A 21,674-nucleotide genomic window follows, 5' to 3' on the forward strand; every position below is an offset into this window, starting at 1 on the left:
CCTTCATGACCACTGGTTTCTAAGGGGTTAATGTTCTTGTGATTTTATGGGTGTTTTTTCTTTTTCTATCGCATCCAGGCTGTCGTATTACAGTAGGTTCACTAAATGGTGATTGCCTTATCGCAGCACTTTGAAGTTTATTGAATAGCATATGAATGAGTAATTTTGTGAATGTTACTCATTTGCATGCTACAGTAATTCGCATTAGGATTAAGACATCTGATTTCTTTTCACGTACCTACTTTGGTTACTTCTTGCTTTATTGAATCGGGTGAAAAGGGCTTTGGCCTTTTTTTAAAAAAAATAGGATCCAAGATGCATTTGATAAAATGAAAATAGATGGTTTCTGTCATATAAATATTTACCATAGGAAGCACTTGCTAAAACTAAAAATAGTGAAACATAGTTTAGTGGTAATAATAAAATAATAAACACAATGATCGTCGCCTTCAGTAATTTGAAGTACATTTTTAAATGCTTGAAAGATTACAAAAATAGAAGAGTGTATTCAATGTTACTTCAATGCCTGAGCATTGGTACTTGGATTAAAGTTCTAAGTGATTGGCCTTACTGGAGTTACTGGAGTTACTTACCAAGGAATGCTTAACACATCGCTGACACTGTAGGAGTTAAAAATCTGTAACCTTAAAATGAGTTCATCTGGTAACATCTTGTCTTCAGTTTAAACTTCCAAAAAGCATCAATAGAAAGCAACATCTGTAACATGCATTTATTTTGTTACTTTTCTATCTTTCTTCCCGATACCCAAGGTGCTATTTCGAACTTTTCCCAGTATATTATATTCCTTTAGCGTTACTTCTGACTGAGGAATGTCTATAAAGATGCAGCCAATGAATGCCACATGGCAAGCCATTCCCCATCTCCTGCCAAGAGACTGATTCATTCCACCATCAATAGCATATTCTAAATATCTAGGGACAACTAGACCATGAAGTTACTCAACAAAAAAAAAAGTCAAGAGCATTAACCTATGTGTCCTTGAAATTGCTTCTCAGCATACACTGATCTTTGTTCCTCTTAGAACAGGTTGGGCACAGGTGGGCTGGCATCAGCATCTTATCCCGGAGATCTGATTAGATAACGTTTACAGAAGAAACCACAAACGGGTACATGCACTGGTGGTATAAAACCAGGGAATGTTGTGTTTCCTAAACAGCAGCAGATTGCTAAAGATGTTTAAACATAATGGTTTGCTTATATTTCAACGATAACATATCTCCCTATCCTAATGTTCTGTTTCCTGTCACCATCCACCACTTTAAGAGATGAGCTGAGAGTTACATGCCTTGCCACACTGGCACACTAGGACACTTGATAGTTTGCATCTGAGGCTCTTCTCATAAACAATACCAGACAACAAGGGTTCCCAGTCATTATGAAGCAATGTCAGTTATTTAGTGACTCATTAGCATTTAAATAGCCAGTGGGACTATAAAAATATGTACTCCTTAATTCCAGGGAAACATAACAACAACACTTGTTTATAATTATGCCTGGAACATATAATAGCTGTGTTATGTAAAGATGTAGGCTTTTGCATCTAGAGGCAGTACAGAAATCAGAAATAAATCATTGCTTTCTATTGGTGCCAGCCCAACCGGTTTTTGCTTTCTTTAATGACACATTCATTAAAATGCCATGATTCATTAAAGGGCATTGCAAAATCCCTACCTCACAGTACAGTATCAGTTACAGAATCTGTTGTTAACTCACAGAACTGGCGCTCAGACCGTTTTTGCTCTTCCGAGACATCTTCTGCGCTATTAAACCAAGGTGGGCATCATGTAGCATTGAGTGTGCCGACACACATAGGATATAGTCAGCAAGAAACATCGGACGGCATCGGACAGGTCATGTCCATTAAGTGAGCATGGCAGCCACATTGTGAAAATTAAAAATTCCTTTATCAAATGTACAGTATATTGTTACAAAAGGAATAAAATAATTTTGAGACAGTGATCACCCCCCTTCCCCGCCCCCACCCCTCCCCCTACCACCACCCGTAATAAAGAGTGTTTCCTATCCCGGAGTCGTATTGTTTATTATAGAAGGTATAATATATAAGGTGTATACTGTAGATGACTTGCTGTTGATATGGTATGGTAATGAGGATGATTTCAATTTGTTTTTTTAACTATCTTAATGATAATAATTTTAATACATTTTATTCTATGACCCGTAATGCTTTTTCTATGGCAGCAAAAGGGTTAATTATTTAGTTTGATAATTATTTGCTTAGTTGTAGAGGTTTGACAGGGGTTTTGTCGTGACTACCACCACATCACTCACGATGGTCACAAAGCTTTGTGAGTACTTTTAGGCAAACAGTATAACACTATCTTTATATAGCGCCACCATGTACATAGCGCTTAACAGCAGTAACACACGTGACATAATAGGAATAAGTGCTCCATACATAAAAGTAGACAGACATTAGAAAAAGGAGTCCCTGCCCGAAGAGCTTACAATCTAAGTGGTAAGTAGGTAGAACTTAGAGACAGTGTGTGTGTGTGGGGGGGGGGGGTGTTATTATAAGTGCTTCTGCAAGATTGCATGGTAAATGCATGTGAGATGTACAGTATCAGGCAACAGAGCTACCCAGGTGCTTAATTAAAGAGGTGTATTTTCAGATAAGCCTTAAAGATGGCGAAAAATGGTTCCAACAGAGGGGGAGAGCCAGGACAAGTGTCCCGACACGGTGGCTGCAGGGGGCCCAGCACTGGGAATTGGGCCTGGCAAGAGGTCACGTGCAACTTCTGCGTCCAGCTGCCGGGCCCTCGCTCTCCTCAGCTGCTACGCGACTCTCTCTGACACTGGGCCTCCTAACTCTCTCCCACGCCGGGTGCCTCTCTCCCAGCGTGGCGCACCAGAAGCTGGGCCCGACTTCCGCACGGACACAGCTTCTGACATGCAATGACGGGAGAGAGAGACAGGCCTGTGGGGGGGGGAGGAGGGGGAGAGAAGTGTGTGTGTGGCCAGGGTGGAAGGGGGGAATGAGTGTCAGGAGGGGGGGGATTGAGGGAGTGGGATTGAGAGAGCGGGGGGTAACTGCATGATATCAGAGGGCGAGGGGAGAGGGAGTGAGAAAGAGAGAGGTGAGGGGAACTGTGAGTGAGGAAGAGATGGGGAAGAGTGAGAGACAACGGGGGAGAGAGAAATACATGGAGGTAGGAGGGGGAGATCAATCAGATGTGAAAGGGGGGGGGGGCTGTGCCCTTAGATTTATTCAAAACCACTTAGTTTTGGGGTACTCTGCAGTTTTGTTTTAATTTAGCAGAAAGAGGACTATTAAAAATATATAATTTATAGGACTCCCTGGAGATGTTGAACATTCTGAATTGTTTCAATAACTCATCTGTTATCCTTTCCATGCATCAATGTAACTGCTAAAGCATTCATTCCTGAGTTATGAATGTGCCTCTGGAGAAAGCTGCATAGAATGTATGAACCATTGTGTTGGGCTTGGAGATGTTGCTAAGAAGACTTCCAGGATTAAAGCAGCAGTTCAAAAGGAATCATTTGCCCTGCCCCCTGGAAACTAGCATATACTGAATATTAATGATACAGAGTCTCTTTCCACTCTAAACCCCCAAATCTCTTCAATTAAAAAAAAAAATTAAATCAACTCCAACACATAGATCTCAACCTACTGTACATGTGAGATTCTGGACAAGAAAATCGAGTTTTAATGGGAAACTATTGTCTTTGATCAGTGAGACTCCACTTGTGATCCCAGATGCTAAATATCAGTGAGACTGACAAAAAAAAATCAGTGTGATTTAAAGAAAGTCGGTGATTGTCATTGACATGTCTGGGATTTTGCCAATACAGCAAAGCTGTAGTACGGGTCTGTGGTACACATCTGCACTGCAATAATCACCAAGTTTGTCGGTTGGTGTTCTGAATGTGCAGTAAAGGCTGGCATTATGGCGGAAGCTACAATTATTATCCGGAGCCATTGAAATATGGATCTCAGCTCACTAAACTAGCGAGAAAAGAGATGGTTGGAGCATAGACATGTTCTGTATTGCATTAGTTTTTTTTACAGGTGTTTTATGGGTGCATAATGTGAACCGCTGATTAGTATTAACTTACAAAACCAATGTAAACAGGCAGGGAGGTGTTAAATGGGCAAATGCTTTTGTTTTTACAGCAAATTCAATATAGTTTTCTAAGTGACAGGGCTGCTTTAACTCTGTTATTGACAAGAGCTGCCGCAACTTTTTGTTCTGCAAGGCTTTTGTGAGTCATGCAGAAGCAAAGAGTTAAGTGCATCATTCCAAGTAAGGTTCTACAATAAATTATAGTTCTTATACAATGCCAAGTTCATTGTGGTAACCTATTAATTAATGCAGCAAAGTACCTTTAATAACAACATTCTTAAAATGTATATCTAGGTGCAGGAAAGGTACTCTTTAATTTGGTCGAAAGGTAATTAAAGGTTTTAAGGGATGAATAGGTTTTTTTCCTGTTTCTCTCCATTGGCTCTGATAGAGTAGGTGTTGACTTTCTAACAGCGTTTATGTCTTTAGTTCGAAATATTCATGTTACCACTTTAAACCTTGGCATGTAGAACAGGTGTATTGAAGTTTTCCTTGCTGGTATTACAGTATTACTCATTCCCAGCATTGCTTTCTTCATAGAGTTTAGTCAGGTGACAATAAACAACATCAAATGTATTTAGTTGTTGGTGTCATTCTTTTGTCTGGCAGCCACATTTTAGTATTCAGATCTCAAGCTAAAACATGCAAAAGGATTTTAGGGTTCGATGACCTATGTCAGGGGTGGCCAATTCCAGTCCTTAAGGGACACCAACAGGTCAGGTTTTAAGGATATCCCTGCTTCAGCACAGGTGGCTCAGCCTGCTGGTGGCCCTTGAGGACTGGAGTTGGCCACTCCTGACCTATGTGATCACATACATGCTGCTCTTTCAGGTTTTCTTTCAGCACAAAGGCAATGTCAGTAGGATGGAAACGATTAGGGGTTAGATAGCTGTAATATTTGTACTTCAGGGAGTCAGTGTCACGCCTGTATGCCCGCAGACCTGGCTAGACCCCAGTATTGAGGTGGGAATGGTATGATACCACACACCCACAGCAGTGGGAGCAAGCCCGGAGTGTGGTATGGCGTTGCTGGGCCTGTTGGAAGAGTTGTTAGTTATACTTGCAACGCTTGGGGATGTCCGTAGGAGTAGTCGTGTCTGTGTGCCAATGTCCAGGAGTCCAGAGGTTAGACTCGTCAGAGTATAAGCCAGGTCCTAGGAAGCCAGAGGTAAGCGAAGTAGTATGCGTAGCAGGGTTCAAGGGATACCAGAGAGCAGAGTAGTCCAGGACAAGCAGGGGTCAAAGCCAGGGAAATCCAAGATAACACAGGAGCAGTAAACAACAGGAACACAGAGGGAGCACAGCATAGGCCAGGTACACACAGGGAAACAGGAACTATGCAGAGCGAGGAAGAAGTGGACAGACAGGGGTTATAAAGGAGGGCATACCAATAGGAGAGAGGGGAGGAGTAGAGAGAGAAGTGGGAGACAACAGGGATAGGACAGGGAGAGAAGAGGAGACAGAAGGGGCAGTCAGGGGAATGGCCTGGAGGGCTTGGGAGGCGGAGACATGGGGAACAGGATAAGAAGAGCATGTGCGCACACCCTCTGTAAGCTGGGGATGCGCGCGCACAGGTTGCAACACAGAGAGGGACCGCACGGAGCAAGGGAAGGACGCAGGAGGAGCACGAAGTCCAGAGAAGGAGATCGCGCGCGTGACCTGCGACCACAAGACGGCATGCAGAGGCAGGGAGGAGGGAGCAGGTGGATCAGGGAGACCAGCGGAGGAGCGTGTAAGCGTGCCCATCGTGGGCTGAGGGAGCGCACGCACCAGACGCGTCACCAGGCGCGCGGAACGCCGTGCCGCGGGCACCACGGAGGGGGAGGCAATGGGATGGATGCCACCACGGGGGAAGGTAATGCGGGCACCGCGGGAGAGAGGGAGCGGGGAGGATCATAGGAGGGACTCAGGGACCGCGTGGGTATGCGAGACCTGCAGGGAACGCGCTGCGGCAAGGGGAGAGAGGTGGAAGGCAAAGGAGAGGAGTGGGAAGGAGTAGAAGAGGCAACAGGAGATGGGAGAGAGGGACAAGGAGGGGAAGGAATCTCCTGAGTCATCACAGTCAGGCAGTTGAGAGTTCAATACTTTTATTCAGGAAACAGCGACAAAACACTGTAGCACAGCATACATCTCAGGGATGACATCAGCTAAACTTCCACTGGAGCATGCTTAGTGCTGGATTTTACAAATAAGCATTGAATCCCTATAGCACATTCTATACTACATTCTTGTCGTTTTAAGTTAACCATAAACCTTACATAAAAAAAGAACATACAAACATTGATTCTGACCGAGCAGAGAAAAACTACTGGAGCCATGTAAATAGTGGATTACTGTTTGAATTCAAAGTTTGTGTTGGGAGTGCTGAAGTGGCATGCTAGAAGTCCCCCCCCCCCCACCCCCTTCACTAGCAGGAGTCATAGTAGCTATGGATTTATCTGCTGGCATCAAGGATGGAACATCATGTCCAATACAGTGGTCTTAGGCAGATAACTTCACATTCCCCATGTCTATCACAGCAGTGATGTATTCTCAGGAGAGATGGGCACTTTTTTGGGGTGAATTTGAATCCGCAGTGGATACACAATTAAATAAACTACAATCAATGTGTTTCTTACCTTTGCCAGGATGAAGATTCATCCTCCTCATCCAACTGTGGCACCAACTCTTGACCCACGACGCAATGATCCTCATCAGCAATCATGCAACGAAGTCCACAATCCTCAGTTTCTAGCAGAGGGGCCCCGGTGAGTAGATTTTCTTTCCTTTCTTTTCTTCCTCCTTTTCTTCTTTCTTCTCCAAAGATGCATGAGATGTTGATCTGCCGGCTTCTTGGGGTCAAATGAGACGTGACAGGCCTTAAATAAGGCCTGTGACATCACATTTGGCTGTCAAATGGTACACCCACCAATCCTAACCACTCTTCCTGGGGCAACTACAATAACCCCTTCAGCCACCCCATTAAAACAGCAGTAGCTCCTTAATTACCTTAGCGGTAGTAACCGCTAAGGTAATTAAGGGCTTTTTGGTGTTGTAATGGTTGGGCACCAGCCCTTACATGTTCGGGTAGTGTCACGGGAGACTCCTGTGGTGGGTAGGATCTCGGTGGCTGGAACAGCACGAGCGTAGTAGGGGTCACAAGCAGGGGTCCGAGGCAGGAGGTAGGTAGCGAAGTCAGGTAACAAGCAGGGGTCCGAGGCAGGCGGCAGGTAGCGAAGTCAGGTAACAAGCAGAGGTCGGCAATGAGGAGACTGGAACAGGACAGGCGGGGCAGGACAGGGACTGAGAACAGGGAGCAGGGACTGAGACCGGGGAGCAGGAACAAACAGGGACAAGCCAGATTACTAGCAAGGGCTTTTACTGTGAACAGACTCAAATACAGGTACAGGTACTGGAACGGATCAGGAATCAAAGACATGAGCAATACTGAAGGAGTCTGACTTCAAGCAAAGGCAAACACAACAGACAGGAAGCAAGCTATAAAGGACAGAGACAGGAGCAACAAGAAGACAGACAGACAGAGGAACCCAGAGCCAACAGAAGGCAGCAGCACACCCAGTGGACAAGGAAGCTATGGCTAGGCAGGAGGTCTAGGCGATCCTGACAGGTAGAAGATGAAGAGGAGGAGGACGGCCTTCCTCCAGGCAGGGGTAAGTAAAATATTTATTAATTTCATTTGTTATGTATTTTACTGTATGTATTTTACTGTATTTGAAAGGGCAAATGTGCTAGCTGTCATATTTGACTACTAGGACATTTGCCCATTCCTTTGTGGTTTGTTGGGGTTAGAGGGCTTGAGTGGAAGAGGTAGTTACCCCAGGTGGGTGGTTAGGCCTCTTGGGTGCGTAGTGGGAGGGGTTAACCCCATTCATTAGGTAATAAAGGGGTTAACCCCTCCTGCAACCTTCTCAGTAAGCCTAAATACCCACCCTGGGGCAACTACCCCCTTCACCCACCCACTCTACCCTAACAAAACAGGTATTTTGGTTTAATAGTAATGAAGCCGCTTTTATTTCATTTGAATGAAATAGGATTGAAGCAGGGGGTCTCCGGGGCTGAACCGCATTCCTTTCAGCGCAGGACCCCCTGCTTCCTGAGATACAGACCCTGATACGGGGTGCCAGTATCTCTCTGCATCTTTAATTCTCTCGCATCACGTTACCAGGACCTTAAAACGCGCAGGAGATACCAGCTCCTCATACTGGGGCCAGTAACTCATAAAGCTGGGGGGCCCCCGGGCAGAAATTTATGTGGTTCCGTTCTGGAGACCATCTGCTTCAATAATATGTTATTAAAATGAAAGCAGCGCAATCACCTGCTAGAGGTGCGCAGAGATTGTGACTGATTCTATCAACTCTCACTGCGCGTCTCTTATAGACTGATGCAGCCAGTAGATTCACACAGCAGAAGTTCCATTCACAAGCAGGGATGCCTGCCGTGTTAATTCTGATGGGCCATTAGTCTGGTCACGGAGATTCCGCAGCACATTCCGTGCCTACCACGCGACCAACTATCATACTACATCTGTACAATAAATACTTTTCTCAAAACACAATCCTAATTGGAAATAGGTGTGTATTCCTTAGAACATCTAACAAAGCTGTATAATTATTTTAGGAGAGAGAGGGGAAAAAGGAAAGAAGAAAAAAAGAGAATCCTGCTACTCTAGGTAGCAACCTAAGATGCGCTGTCAGGGAGAGACTACGGGAAAATAAGGTACCGTATGTATAAATTTCTCTTTCGACTACATGAAAGTGAATCACCATAGGGATGTCCCAAAGATGTCCAAGACAGACAGAGCAGGGACGGAAATTATTGCACGACTGCTTGGAGTGGATCGATTACAGGAGAACGGATCGATCTGCAGCTTAGCTAATACTTGTCAGTGTGCAGATTGTATTGATGCACATATTGAATTGGGAAAAAAATATATATTTTTTTTTAAAACGATAACTTGAACTGCAGCTTTAAAATCTGCCTTTCTAAAATGGTAAGTCTTTGTTGAACCCATATAATATGGTTTTGGATTTTAAAAAAAAATTCAAATGAGACAATGTTATGATCACTATTTACCAAATGTTCCCGGACTTGAATGTTTGTTATTACGTCTACATTGTTTGATATTACTGTAGACCCACTATGTAGACTGCTAGTCAATGTAAGGGGTTAACGGCCTTAATGGGTTAACTGTGGGGGATCACACAAGTTACGTCCCTCCCCATCATGTGATGTAGGATGACTATGCAGAAAGGATAGTCACTCCCCAGTGTGTCTTGTGACCAGTGATGTCACCATATGATATAGGGTAGATGGTTATGTATAGAGCTACCCAATGTTCTAAAAGCAGGTTCCTTGGAGTTCTGCAGAGGGCCTCCCATGTGAGTCTTGTAAATAGGTTGAAGTGTATAGATATGTATAAGATGTGTCCTGTCACCCTTGGTGGTTTTCAGTTAGGGAATGTGCAGTTTATGTAAGCGCCAGAAGTATAGGTCTGAGATTGTTCTCACTACTGAACAATAGGAAGCATGCTCTTGTTAACGTGTGCTCAGTGTTATTAACTCTGGAGTGTGCTGGGATCGGCCAAACCAGAAGGTCCCTAGTGCAATCCTGATCAGATTGGTATGGAAGAAGTATGCATTCCTAATTCAGCAGCCTGAAGTGTATTCGAGAGAGGTCTATTTAACATGGGGCATCACTCACTATATGCAAGAGACTGCGAGTTTAACCCTTACTGCGGGTAACAGTCCAAGTACCTCCCCAGCATAAGAGTGAGAGATACAAAGGGAGTGAAGTCCAGATAAATCCAGCACTCCCCTAGAGTAGGAGTGAGAGCTACAAAGGGGATGAAGTCATGAATATTATTATTTGCTATGAGTTATCAGTCATGTGTGAAGTATGTCAATGTCTGTGAAGCATTATTAACGGATGGCCTATAAAGAACTATATGTTTTTAAAAACTTCCAGGCGCCCATCCTTGTTACATGGACGCATCCTCACCCAGCCTGCACCTACCCAGCACCCTGTACAGGTATGAGAGAATGAGCATTGCCATGTACATAGTTCACATCGATATAAACTCATTTACAGCCTGGCAAGGAGGGATATATTACCAAATCCAGTAATGCCCCTCACCTGGTTGGTACGGGACATGTAGCTCTGGTTGGAGCAGGGCATGAAATCCTTTTTTTTTTTTTAATCACAGGGCTAACAAGTTATGTCAGGCCCCTTTACAGTTGTACCTCGGTCCAGCATTTTCTGATTTCCCAGAATTACCATTTAAATATTTTTCTTAATATATTGTTTGCAATTTCAAGATTTTTACATCAATATTTCTCCAAAATAGAAACCTACCGGCACAATTTAGAAATGAAAGAGTAAAAGTAACGTTATTTGTACAAAAATAAAAGTATTGACTTTTATTGGGTTTCTGAGGGGTCACTAAACTTTTGGTAAAATAACTTATGTCATTGCTCTACAAACACTTTTTACAAACAAAAATTGCACACTTTTTGTCAGGATCAACGCTATTAGCAAGAAAAAGGTGAAAGTAATGAATGGTCACTACTCCTCCGCACCAACACAAGCTTGATGGTTTAAAAAATAAATTTTATTACAAAAAAAGGCTAGACATCGTGGATAAGACCACTCTGACGCGTTTCATCCCGACATGGGACTTTATCAAAGAGTACAATTTCCTGATAGCAAACACATATATATAGGAGTAACCAGAGTCTGATTGGATGGCTAAAAATTAGACTCAGCAGATACAAATAATCACATTAGGATAGAAACATATGTAATTAGTACCAAGGTAACAGAATGGTCTGCACAGAAAAGGTCAACCATATGCATACATAATTATATGCAAACAGAATGTTAAAAACAAATTAAAAACAACAAGCACGATGTCAAGCATAATATACAAATCAATAAACAATTAATCATGGATACAAGCATAAATGAAATGAAAAAAAGTATAAAACAATATAAACATTAATGAATAATATATTGTATAAGAAACTTCAGAATCAAATAAAATGTTCAATCTAATATGAAAAAGTAAACCCAATATGAATAATTATACATAATATGATAATACAAAACTCAGCACTCTCCATTCCCTCAATCATGCAGAAAATGTTTTAACTCCCAATCAGAATTGATTCCAAGGGGATGGAGAGTGCCGAGAGTGTATATCCAGTACATTTCTTTTTTATTTAGTGTATTCTCCCTATTACCACCCCTGGGGTGACGGGGTATATGTGCAATGGCAGAGAAGGAGAAATTCCCAATTCCTCCCCTAGGGCATTGGGTGAAGTGTCTGGATACAGGATGAATAAGATCTTTCTTTTTAATTAAACGTGCGTGTTCAGCTATGCGAAGTTTTAAAGATCTAATTGTGCGGCCCACATATCTCTGGCCGCATGCACATAAAAGAACATACACAACATAGCTTGTGTTACAGTTCAGAAAATTTTTGATGTAGTACTTTTTAACACCATCTGCATAAGTAATAAATTTAGCAGGTAATGCGTATTAACACATAGAACAATTGGCACAACTGTAAAAGCCTTTTGGAATCGTTGTAATAGTTGGACGACCTGACTTAGAGTCAAAAAGACTTGGCGAAAAGTGAGCGGCCAAAGTTTTTGCTTTGCGAAAAGTAAATCTAGGTCCATTCTTTATTAAAGTACCAATATCTTCATCTAATAACAATGTATGCCAGTGTTTAGATATAATGTTTGAAATTTGTGTTGATTGTGAGCTATAAGTAATTATAAAAAAATGGGCTCTGTGAAGCATTATATGATGACAGCTTCCTTTTGTTGGACCTAGATCCAGTCTTGTGAAAAAGAACATTTCTATCTACAGAATCAGCTTTATCAAAAGCTGCCTTAACATCCTTTGTAGAATAGCCCCTGGCTAGAAACCTGTCAAACATTTCTTTAGATCTTAACAGGAAAATGTCATTATTGGAACAAAGTCTCTTCAATCTCATGAATTGAGAACCAGGAATATTCCTAATCAATGAACGGGGGTGACAACTCCGTGCATTGAGAAGAATATTCCTGGAATTATCTTTACGATAAATATCAGTCTGGATATTCATATCACTGTCAATGTACAGGGTCAGATCTAAATAGTGAATATAATTAATATTGTGCTCAAAAGTGAATTTAATGTTATAATCATTAGTGTTAAGATATTGAACAAAAGAAAATAAAGAGTGCTCATCCCCCTTCCAAATCAAAATCAGATCGTCAATAAATCTCTTAAAATAGACGATATACTGACGAAAAGGATTATTAATGTGATAAATGAACCGTGACTCCCAGAAACCCATAAACAAATTAGCAAATGACGGTGCAAAACTTGTGCCCATAGCGGTACCCAATTTTTGTAAATAAAACCGTGAATCAAAAAGAAAATAATTGTGCGTGAGTAAAAATAATATAGATTCTTGTAGAAACATGCAATGTGAAATAGATAAAGTGGATACATCTAAAAAGTGTCGTATAGCTTTAAGACCGTGATTGTGATCAATAATGGAATACAGGGAGGTCACATCTAATGTGACCCACCTATATTCCTTTTGCCATTTTAGATCCTGTAGATTGAGAATGAGATCTGCTGTATCCCTAATGTAGGATGGAAGTTGGAGCACCAGGGGCTGCAAAAATTTGTCCACATACTGCGATAACCCATCTCCCAAAGATCCAATACTCGCCACTATTGGTCGTCCCGGAGGATCGAGTGGCGACTTATGGATCTTTGGGAGATGGTGGAATACCGGAATCACGGGATGCGGACAATTAAGAAATTCACATTCTTTAAGGCCAATAACATTGAGAATTCTACCTAAGGACAACAATTCAGTCAACTCAAAAGAATACAAAGGTGTAGGATCCTCTTTGAGGACCTGATAGTACTTGGGGTTTTGTAACTGTCTAAGTGCTTCTTTTTTATATTGATCAGAAGACAGTACCACCAGGGCACCCACCTTATCCGCTTTCTTGACCACGATGTTAAAATTTTTCTTAATTTGTTCAATTTGTTGTACCTCAGTATAGGTCAAATTCCTGGATTTGATGTTAGAAAATGAGAAGCCCTGTGAAAGTAACTTTAGATCTCGTTCAACTAAACCTTCAAAAGTGCTAATAGAAGGACCCCTATTGTAATTAGGACAGAACATAGATTTTTTCCGATATCCAGAATCTATAGAGCCAAAAAAAGTTTGAGTATGTGTAGTCACAGACTCCCCTTGAGATTCTAATAAAGCATCTAAGTCAGAAATTACACAGTTTTCTTGAAAATTAAACAGACTCTCATTAGATACAGAATCAGACTGCACAGGTTCAACAGAATCCATATTTGTTTGAGTTCCTAATAAACGTTTCTTTGAAGCAAATCATTTCTTTAGCGAAAGTTTACGTGTAAATTTTTGAAGATCTATTACAGTTTGGAATAACTGGAAATTCTGTGAGGGTGCAAATCCTAATCCCTTATTTAGGAGCGTCAATTGATCCAAGGAAAGATCTACACCTGATAAATTAATAACATTATCAGGAAGATTCATTCGTATTTCTTCCTCTTGGATCTCCCTCGGCTTTCGTCGTTTCCTCTTTGACCTTCGCGTTCTCCCCGGCCTTTGGGATTTGACTGTAAAAAAGCCGAGGAAGGTTGACCTGATGATTTAGAAACCCTTGGTTGGAAGGTAGAGGTAGAAGCTCTGTCCTCCTAATTAGTAGCTCCCCTATCATCTCGTGAATGCCCAGTAAATCTATCAAAGGACACAGATTGAGATCTAGTCTCATAGTCAGAAATGTCTGATTCAAAGCTAGACGTCTCTGCTCTAGTGTTCTTTAAAATAGATTTATTCGGATTCTTTTTAAACCAATTTTTAGATTGTTGTTGTTTACCCCTTTGGTGTACTTGCACTGGTGAGCTCCCTAACAGCTTGTGGTTTTTGCCAACAATATATTTGACTTTTGGTATAATCAATGCGGTCTCTCTCAAATTTAGAATGTTTCTTTTCGCTAATGATTTCTTCAATTGATTCTACATTTGCCGAGAGAGTTTTGTCATTTTTTATAAATTGTTCCATTTTGGAAAATGGTTTCAATTTATTTTGCAAAGTCGCTATTTCTTCCATAAGTTTTGATTTTTCGGAAGTTTTCTGTTGGATAATAAGCTCCATGAGCTGTTTTGAGCACGCATCAAGAATTTTAACCCAATCCTGCTCAAATTTACTGCTCAAAAAACCAAATGAGGGCACCTTTTTCACACGCAATCCCCTAGGGATTCTATTGCACCTTATGTAATTCTCCAGTGAGATGATATCCCACCAGAGTCTTATGTTCATAACAAGAAGTTTCTCTAATTTGACAAAATGATGTGTCAAATCAGATGGTTCATCACATGTAATGTCAAAAACCCCATCAAAAAGATAGGCTGCTTTTTTAGAGCGTCTAGTATTATCCCCACAAGAATAAACATAAGTACTATCAACATCATCTACATGAACATTTTCATCTTCATTAAACTCATCCATGATATATAATAAATGATAAATTCAGCAAAATAACTGAATAAAACACAATATCAAAAATCAAAAGAGAAAAAAGTTTGTGTTAGTAGTCCTGTTCAAATGGTTATAGCCAGAAGAAATAAATGAAAATAAATCTTCAATGGAATAAAATCTGATATAAAGTCCAATATCAAATACTCAAAAAAATCAAAAAAATAAACCTATTGAAACAGAAACATGATGAGCATGCGGCCAGAGATATGTGGGCCGCACAATTAGATCTTTAAAACTTTGCATAGCTGAACACGCACGTTTAATTAAAAAGAAAGATCTTATTCATCCTGTATCCAGACACTTCACCCAATGCCCTAGGGGAGGAATTGGGAATTTCTCCTTCTCTGCCATTGAACATATACCCTGTCACCCCAGGGGTGGTAATAGGGAGAATACACTAAATAAAAAAGAAATGTACTGGATATACACTCTCGGCACTCTCCATCCCCTTGGAATCAATTCTGATTGGGAGTTTAAACATTGTCTGCATGATTGAGGGAATGGAGAGTGCTGAATTTTGTATTATCATATTATGTATAGTTATTCATATTGGGTTTAGTTTTTCATATTACAGTAGATTGAACATTTTATTTGATTCTGAAGTTTCTTATACAATATATTATTCATTAATGTTTATATTGTTTTATACTTGTTTTCATTTCATTTATGCTTGTATCCATGATTAATTGTTTATTGATTTGTATATTATGCTTGACATTGTGCTTGTTGTTTTTAATTTTTTGTTTTTAACATTCTGTTTGCATATAATTATGTATGCATATGGTTGACCTTTTCTGTGCAGACCATTCTGTTACCTTGGTACTAATTACATATGTTTCTATCCTAATGTGATTATTTGTATCTGCTGAGTCTAATTTTTAGCCATCCAATCAGACTCTGGTTACTCCTATACATATTTGTCTGCTATCAGGAAATTGTACTCTTTGATAAAGTCCCATGTCGGGATGAAACGCGTCAGAGTGGTCTTATCCACGATGTCTAGCCTTTTTTTGTAATAAAATTATTTTTTTAAACCATCAAGCTTGTGTTGTTGCTGAGGAGTAGTGACCATTCATTACTTTCACCTTTGTCTACTAACTCGGAATGGAGCACACATAGGTCTCATTTTGCTAGCAGGTGTTACTACTATCCAGCAGAGGCGGTATCCCGACGATCTATGCGCCGGAGCGCACTGAATGCTGGTCCCCCAGAGAGAACACAGCTGATGGCTTCCCGGACACGGGGTTAGACGTACTACATGCCGCAGCGCATCGTGAACCGAGTCATCAGACAAGCGCAGCTGGGTGATCTCGTGTCGTCATTTGCATCGACGGGCTGGGGAGTTGGCGTGACCGCCAGACAGCAGAGCGGTAGCGGCATCCATTAGAATTTTGCGCAGGAGCGCCCTGCCTTTCCGGTACCAGCAGCAGCTTCTCCGATGCCCACAGCAGCATACCTAAAGTTACAGGTTACGGGTGCTTCATTTACACAGCTCAGCTACTGGGGTGGCAGGGTACTCACCGGTTAAGGGCATCTTACATTTGGGATATGCATTGAGGTTACAAGTGGTGTGGCTGAGGTCAGATCATTTTGTATCTCTAGTTCCTATCTGTTATTGGGCCCCCGGTCAGTTTTATGATACCTTATAGCCACCCCTTATCCGTATACTTTTATACCATTATTGTTACCTGCATTGAGACCACTTCCTTCGCTGTGCCTGGACTTTGGCTAAATATATGCCTATACACCTACACATGATTGTCAGCATTGGAACACTGGAGGTCATTCTCCACTTTTGTGTCTATTAGCAAGAAAGTATTGAGAGAGCTTCTCAGAATACTGGCATCGGATGGTGTTTTATCCTCGTCGTCAATGTAATATTTGTACTTTAGGGAACTAGGCAGCTGAGAAGTAATACTTTTGTTCAGAAGACAGGAACAAAACACTGTAGTCAGTGGTGGATTTTCCTTTGGCCCCGATAGGCCCGGGACTAGGGCGGCAGAATTTTGGGGCTGAAAAATTTGGGGTTGCTTGCTGCCCATACATGCGCAATTAGCGCTTGCCGTCCACGCATGCACGATGGACGCTTGCCATCCACTTCTGCACATGCGTGATAGGCACTTGCCAGCCGCACATGCGCAATCGGCACTTCCAGACGCACATGCGCGATTGTCGTTTGCCAGCCACACATGCACAACCAGTGCTTGCCAGCTGCACATGCGTGATCGGCGCTTTCCAGTCACGGATGTGCGATCGGCGCATGAGAGCAGTGCATACGCGATTGGCGCTTGCCAGTCGCACATGCGCAATCGGCGCTTGCCAGCCGCACATGCGTGATCGGCGCTTCCCAGCCGCACATGCACGACCGGTGCTTACCAGCCACGATTGGCGCTTGCACTTGCCAGCCTCGCATGAGCGATCAGCGCTTGCCAGCCGCACATGCGCGTTCGGTGCCTGCCAGCCGCGCAAGCATGATTGGCACTTGCCAGCCACGATTGGCGCTTGCCAGCCACGATTGGCCCTTGCGAGCCGCGACTGGCACTTGCCAGCCATGCATGTGCGATTTGCACTTGTCAGCCGCGCATGCGCGATCGACGCTTGCCAGCCACGCAGGTGCGATTGGTGCTTGCAAGCCGCGCATGTGCGATTGCTGCTTGCCAGCCTCGCAAGCGTGATTGCCGCTTGCCAGCCGCGATTGCCACTTGCCAGGCATGCATTCGCGATTGGCTCTTGCCATCCGCGATTGGCGCTTGCCAGCCACGCATGCATATAAGTGGCCAGCAAGTGCCAATCATGCAAGCGCACAAGCAGCTGGCAAGCATCGATTGTGAATACGCGGCCGGCAAAGTGATGTCACATGGCGTTGCCATGGCAACGGAACAGAACGGTGCAGCACTGGAGGAGGAGGGTGGCACCAAGTAAGTGGCATTTTTTTTTAAATCCAACACTAACTGTAGCACAACATCCACCTCAGGGATGACATCAGCTAAACGTCCACTTCCCCTGCAGCATGTTCAGTGCTGTATTTTAGAAATAAGCATTGCCTGTAGCACATTCCAAAAGTACGTATGAAAACACTAATAACATAGTTCGGTTACAAAACTAGCCTCTGGTTAATACTGAGTCTCCTGTCTAACTGGTATCCTAAAATAAATAAAGACTAACTCAATGAGCTCATCTTTTCCCAAAGGTAACAAACCAACAGGCTCCCAGTTTGTGAACATTACATACTTTGGTTGACTCCATTCATTACCAACGCTCTGTGTACACTAATACACTAATGCATCTCTAAGTATGTTACTGAATTAAGAATTGCATTAAGGCCCATATTTACTAAATGGTGCTATTCCACCAGTATCATAAGACACTTTACGACCCATTCAAGTGATTGTGGCATTGGAAAGAGTATTATTAAGGAGCACTGCTTAGTAAATATGGCCCTAAATGTCTCCCCACTGAAGAAATTCAATCCCACATAGGTAATTGCAGAAAGGGTATACAATTCGAAAGGTCTGGGATTTGAACTCATTATCCCCTTGAGATTACAGCTACTTTCCCATTCATTTTTCCTTGAAGCAGTCATAACTCATAAAGTACAGTACCTTTGCAGTAAGGTGGATCCCCAGTCCAGCTTCCGTTTTGTTGACACAATCTGCTGCTTGGACCAATGAGCTGGTATCCAGGGTCACATGTGTAATGAACTTCATGATCCACTAGATACTTAGAGCCAAATTTTCTTCCATTCTCAGGAGCCTCCAAGATTGGGCAGACAACTGGAAAACAGCCCATGGTATCCATAAGTACCATATTTTATTAACATAGTAAATGTATACGTTTGAAATACAATGAATATAGGCTCTAGTCACAAAAGAAGATGTTGGCATCAGAATTTTTCCAAAATAGAAAACCGGCACACTTCTAAAATGAAAAAGTTAAAGTAAGGCAATTCGTACAAAACTATTAAAAAAAATTACATTTCATAAATAGCATCTGTGAAATGCTACTATTGACTCAGCCACCCATCCAGCTGGCACTCAATCACCATTCTCCCTCTCATATACAGTACTTTGTATACATACGCATAGTCCAGACTTACGAAATGGTGTTACGATCTAGTGCACTATGAGAAACAAGCAATAACTCGGAACCATTTAGTAAATTCTCAACTAAGTTTCTTCTTTCATTCCCTGCAGCCTGGATTGCATACGACCACCCCACCAAGACCTGTCAAAGTTTACAGATCACCTAACCATGACAAACTCTTTACAGTGTTCTGTCTACTCATCTCTCCCGATTTCTCTGCTGCCTTTAACACTGTTCACCTCATTGTCAACGTTCTACATTCCATTGGCCTTTGGGATACTGACCTCTAAAGAGTTGCCTACTATTCATATGTTCAGTGTTTTATTCACTTTTCTCCAACCCAAAGTTTTGTCGGTCTTTCACTGAGAAGCTTCTAAAACACATGGTCATCTTCCTCCATAACCCATTATATAGTGATCTTAGAATCTTCATTGTTTTATTTTGTGTTCTCTACAAATCATTACATCCACTCTTGAATATTCTGCTTCTCTCCTGTCCCACAGCTTCGCCACTCTTAATAACTCTAAAAGTGAAGGTCTCACTTTCGCACCTTCCAAACTCATATACTAAAGTTTCCATACACCACTAAAAAAAGACAACATTATCCTCCCATTACCCCAAGCTTTCCTCATAGGAGTCACTACAACTCCTGCCTCTTTTTTTGTCCCAAATTACATTTGTCACCAGATCCTGCAATGTTTACCTCTACCAAACTGCTAGAGCTTGTATATTTTCTACCTCCCAAATATCCAACATTTAAATCTACTTCTTCTACATGGCTATCCCAATTGTGCCAAAGCATAGCTCTTCTTCTAATGCTCCTCTATACATGACCTTACACTGGCTCCCAAAATCTAATTCAAGATCCTAGTTTCGACATATGCAGTGCTCCATGATACTGCCATTCTTTGCTCATAACCTGTGCCTCATCTCCGTACTCATGACTTGTTCACCCACCAAGTGAGAGTAAGTAGAGATGTACAGTATAACATTCAAGTGAAGTATTGAGACACTTACCTATTGGCGGGTCTGGGTTTGCTTTGTTCACAGTGTTCTGCAAAGTATTCAGCCTACTTTTCATAATACGTATTCCTTCTGCAAATCGTGTCTCTTGGCCCTTTAAGAACTGCTGCATCTGTCGGATGGCAGCCAGAAGCTGCTGATTGTTGAGACAGTTCTGTGATTAAGAAACAGCTGATTCAATACAACTAGACTTTGTAATTATGCCTCTGTCATCACTTAAAGACTGACACAAGACAAATGTACTGCAATGTATTGTAATGAAGAGGTTACAAATATAACCCACTAATGTAGTGTGAGCCATATTTACTAACCAATGTTAAACCATAAGACACCAACACTGCTTATTCAGGTGCTATTGTTAGCACTGCTATATGTCCCCTGCAGAAAGAGGAGTCAAAGTCTGATTCATTGACAGTTTTGTTCTTTCACTGACTTCTGACCATTTTCTAAACCCCAAGTCTTGGTAACTAATTATTAGAGGCAGCCACAGTTTCTCCTTTCACCTTTAGTGGGCTGTGGGTCTAACGGCACTAGAGTGCCACCGAACCTTCGCCTCCCCATTCTGGGTGATGTTATCGCTCCTGCGCGATCACAGGCCCGTGACCAGGCCCTAGATGCTGGAAGTGGAGGGGTCTCGACTTCTGTTTAGATCAGGCTGGCCCCTCTGTTGGAGCAGTCAGCCTGATCACCCCCTAGAAAAGTACATACCCATGAGGTACCCGGTATCATTAGGGCACTGTAAAGGTTAAAGCAGCAATAATACTTTTCAACTTCAACTACTTTTTAATTGTTATTATTGGTATATGTAAAGCATGTGACAATGTATAATTCTACATTGTTACCCAAGATGGAAATCATTTGGTGCTCCTGTTATAAATCTGTAAAAATCCTGATTGTGTGCCTAACATACTGGCCGCTTCAGTCAGTGTAAATCAGCAGCTACAATGTATCCTTATATTACTAATGTAACATTATCTATTGTAACAGTTTGCAGCTCAAAATGCTGGGAACATTTGCAACAAATTATCCCAAACAGGAAAGTGTTGCAAATATCTTGCACTGCTAGGGAGGTGTGCTAAAACCTGCTATAGATATGAAAGGATGCTTTAAAACTAATTAAAATGACATTGAGTTAAATCAAAACAACAAAACAGTCACTCTTATCTAATACAAGAGAACTGATTTAAAAAAACCATAAGATTTCACACGTTTTTTTGCTTTAAATTGGTAAACACAACAAAACAATTGCAACTAATTCCCATTTCTAGAGAAAATTGCTGCCATTATACACACTCCCCAAAACATTAGACAATGATAAGCAGATACAGTATCTCCACAGCATAAAAATAGAAGTAATTGTAGCTAGGTACCCCCTGGGCTACTAACCTGCCCTACCTAACATGTAAGCCCTAGTACTAGCGCAGGCAGTGTTAGGGTTAAATCCATGCTCCTTGCTGCTGCTGTAAACAGGTCCCTTGAGTGATGGGGTTGGGCCTAAGGCCTGGGTACTGCCCTATCAGGGGCCCAGGCCTAGGACCCTCCCCTGGATACAAAAGGGGATGCAGCCTAAATTCTAGTCTGTTCTGTGCAGTGTTGGAAGTGTGGAGCCAGGGCTCTGGTTCACCTTCCTTCCCCTTCCTCAGAGGAGTGGGATCAGCTATCCCACATTCCACCAGGGAATATGGGAGTCAAGGATAGACCTTTGGGTCCGCAAGCCCTGGGGGTTGTGTCCAGTGACAAAGAGAGCAGCAAGCTGTGAGGTGATCTTCTGCTGGGTTATGTAGGGTGCAGTGGGAGTGAGTCTCTCTTGCTGAGGAAGATGTATGCTGTAATGGATTGTGTTGCTGTATACTGATGTGAAA

At 42.1% G+C, this 21,674-nt stretch overlaps 1 protein-coding gene across 2 annotated transcripts in view; it reads right to left on the minus strand.

The window, feature by feature from the left end:
* Positions 1-21,674, minus strand: part of FBLN7 (fibulin 7) — a 101,587-nt gene that overhangs the window by 18,567 nt on the left and 61,346 nt on the right. For both annotated transcript variants that reach the window (XM_075596346.1, XM_075596347.1), the window contains exons 2-3: positions 19,807-19,966; positions 18,309-18,479 (exon numbers count right to left, since the gene is read on the minus strand). In XM_075596346.1, the coding sequence (XP_075452461.1) occupies positions 18,309-18,479; positions 19,807-19,966 (331 nt within the window). The remainder of the gene's footprint in view (positions 1-18,308; positions 18,480-19,806; positions 19,967-21,674) is intronic.

This window comes from Ascaphus truei, chromosome 4 (genome assembly GCF_040206685.1).
Source record: "Ascaphus truei isolate aAscTru1 chromosome 4, aAscTru1.hap1, whole genome shotgun sequence".
Classification (NCBI taxonomy): Eukaryota; Metazoa; Chordata; class Amphibia; order Anura; family Ascaphidae; genus Ascaphus; species Ascaphus truei.